The 1,436-nt window shown below is 45.9% G+C and overlaps 1 protein-coding gene across 1 annotated transcript; it reads left to right on the top strand.

The window, feature by feature from the left end:
- The first annotated feature begins 260 nt into the window (after positions 1 to 260).
- LOC149005195 (chlorophyll a-b binding protein 40, chloroplastic-like) lies at positions 261 to 1,118 on the top strand. The gene has a single exon (XM_089168310.1). It carries the CDS (start codon positions 261 to 263, stop codon positions 1,056 to 1,058), a length of 798 nt encoding a protein of 265 aa, XP_089024436.1. The 3' UTR covers positions 1,059 to 1,118.
- Positions 1,119 to 1,436: the final 318 nt, after the last annotated feature.

Genomic DNA, 1,436 nt, shown 5'->3' with positions numbered 1-1,436 from the left:
ACAATCAAGAATCCAGGTCCCATGCTTAATGCCTGGCTTGGAGGGTCCCACATAGGAATTCAGAAAAATCTCACTCATGTATCAACCAATGTAGAGAAAGAAAGAGATTTCATGAGATAAGTAACGGCTTGGCCAACCTCACCTATTCTCCTATAAATAATCAAATGAAATAGCCACCACAAACACATTCCTAGCTCGCCAGCACCAGCTTAGTTTGTCAATTCATTTCATTTCATTCTTCTTTCCCTCTCTTCTCTGCAATGGCGGCTTCGACTATGGCTCTCTCCTCTCCCTCTCTAGCCGGAAAGGCAGTCAAGCTTTCCCCATTGGACTCTAATCTTCTAGGTCAGGGAAGGATAACCATGAGGAAGGCGGCATCAAAATCCGTCTCCTCCGGCAGCCCATGGTACGGCCCCGACCGTGTGAAGTACCTGGGACCCTTCTCCAGTGAGCCTCCATCCTACCTTACAGGTGAATTCCCCGGTGACTATGGCTGGGATACTGTTGGGCTCTCTGCCGACCCCGAGACATTCGCCAAGAACCGGGAGCTTGAGGTCATCCACTGCAGATGGGCTATGCTTGGAGCTCTTGGTTGTGTCTTCCCAGAGCTTCTTGCACGCAATGGTGTCAAGTTTGGTGAATTAGTGTGGTTCAAGGCCGGTGCACAGATTTTCTCTGAGGGTGGATTGGATTACTTGGGCAACCAAAGCTTGATCCATGCACAGAGCATTCTGGCAATATGGGCTACGCAGGTTATCATGATGGGTGCTGTTGAGGGATACAGGGTTGTAGGTGGACCGCTTGGAGAAATCACTGACCCACTCTACCCCGGTGGTAGCTTTGACCCACTTGGGCTTGCTGATGATCCTGAAGCTTTTGCTGAATTGAAGGTGAAGAAGATCAAGAATGGGAGGTTGGCAATGTTCTCCATGTTTGGGTTCTTTGTTCAGGCCATTGTGACTGGAAAGGGACCCCTGGAGAACTTGGCTGATCACCTTGCTGACCCTGTCGGTAACAATGCTTGGGCCTATGCAACAAACTTCGTCCCTGGGAAGTGAGCTAAAGCTAAAAGAATGGTTTGCTAGGGAATGGGTCGTCCTTCCTCCCATTCCATTTGAATCTGGTGTGTGGACAAGATATCATTGTTTGTGATGTAAAATGATTGCAATTAATGAAGAAAACATGTGAATTTGAATACCCCTCTCTGAATTTGTCAAACCATTGCTACCTGTGTTACGTTTGAGCTCTCTAAATTGATAATTATGAAACTTCATTTATTTTCACAATGCTCTTTGTACGTCGAAAGAAAATCACAAGAGCACCATACAATTTCTTCTTTTATTATTTATTTATTATTATTTTTTGGGTGGTAAACCACCTTTCATTCCAAATAGACAAAATGGTTACAAGGGCCCGATCGAGGTTACAAAGGTCCA

The sequence above is a fragment of the Hakea prostrata genome, chromosome 9 (genome assembly GCF_041222555.1).
Source record: "Hakea prostrata isolate BN-2017 chromosome 9, UWA_Hpros_2, whole genome shotgun sequence".
In the NCBI taxonomy this organism is placed as follows: Eukaryota; Viridiplantae; Streptophyta; class Magnoliopsida; order Proteales; family Proteaceae; genus Hakea; species Hakea prostrata.
This window is presented reverse-complemented; position numbering and strand designations above follow the sequence as displayed.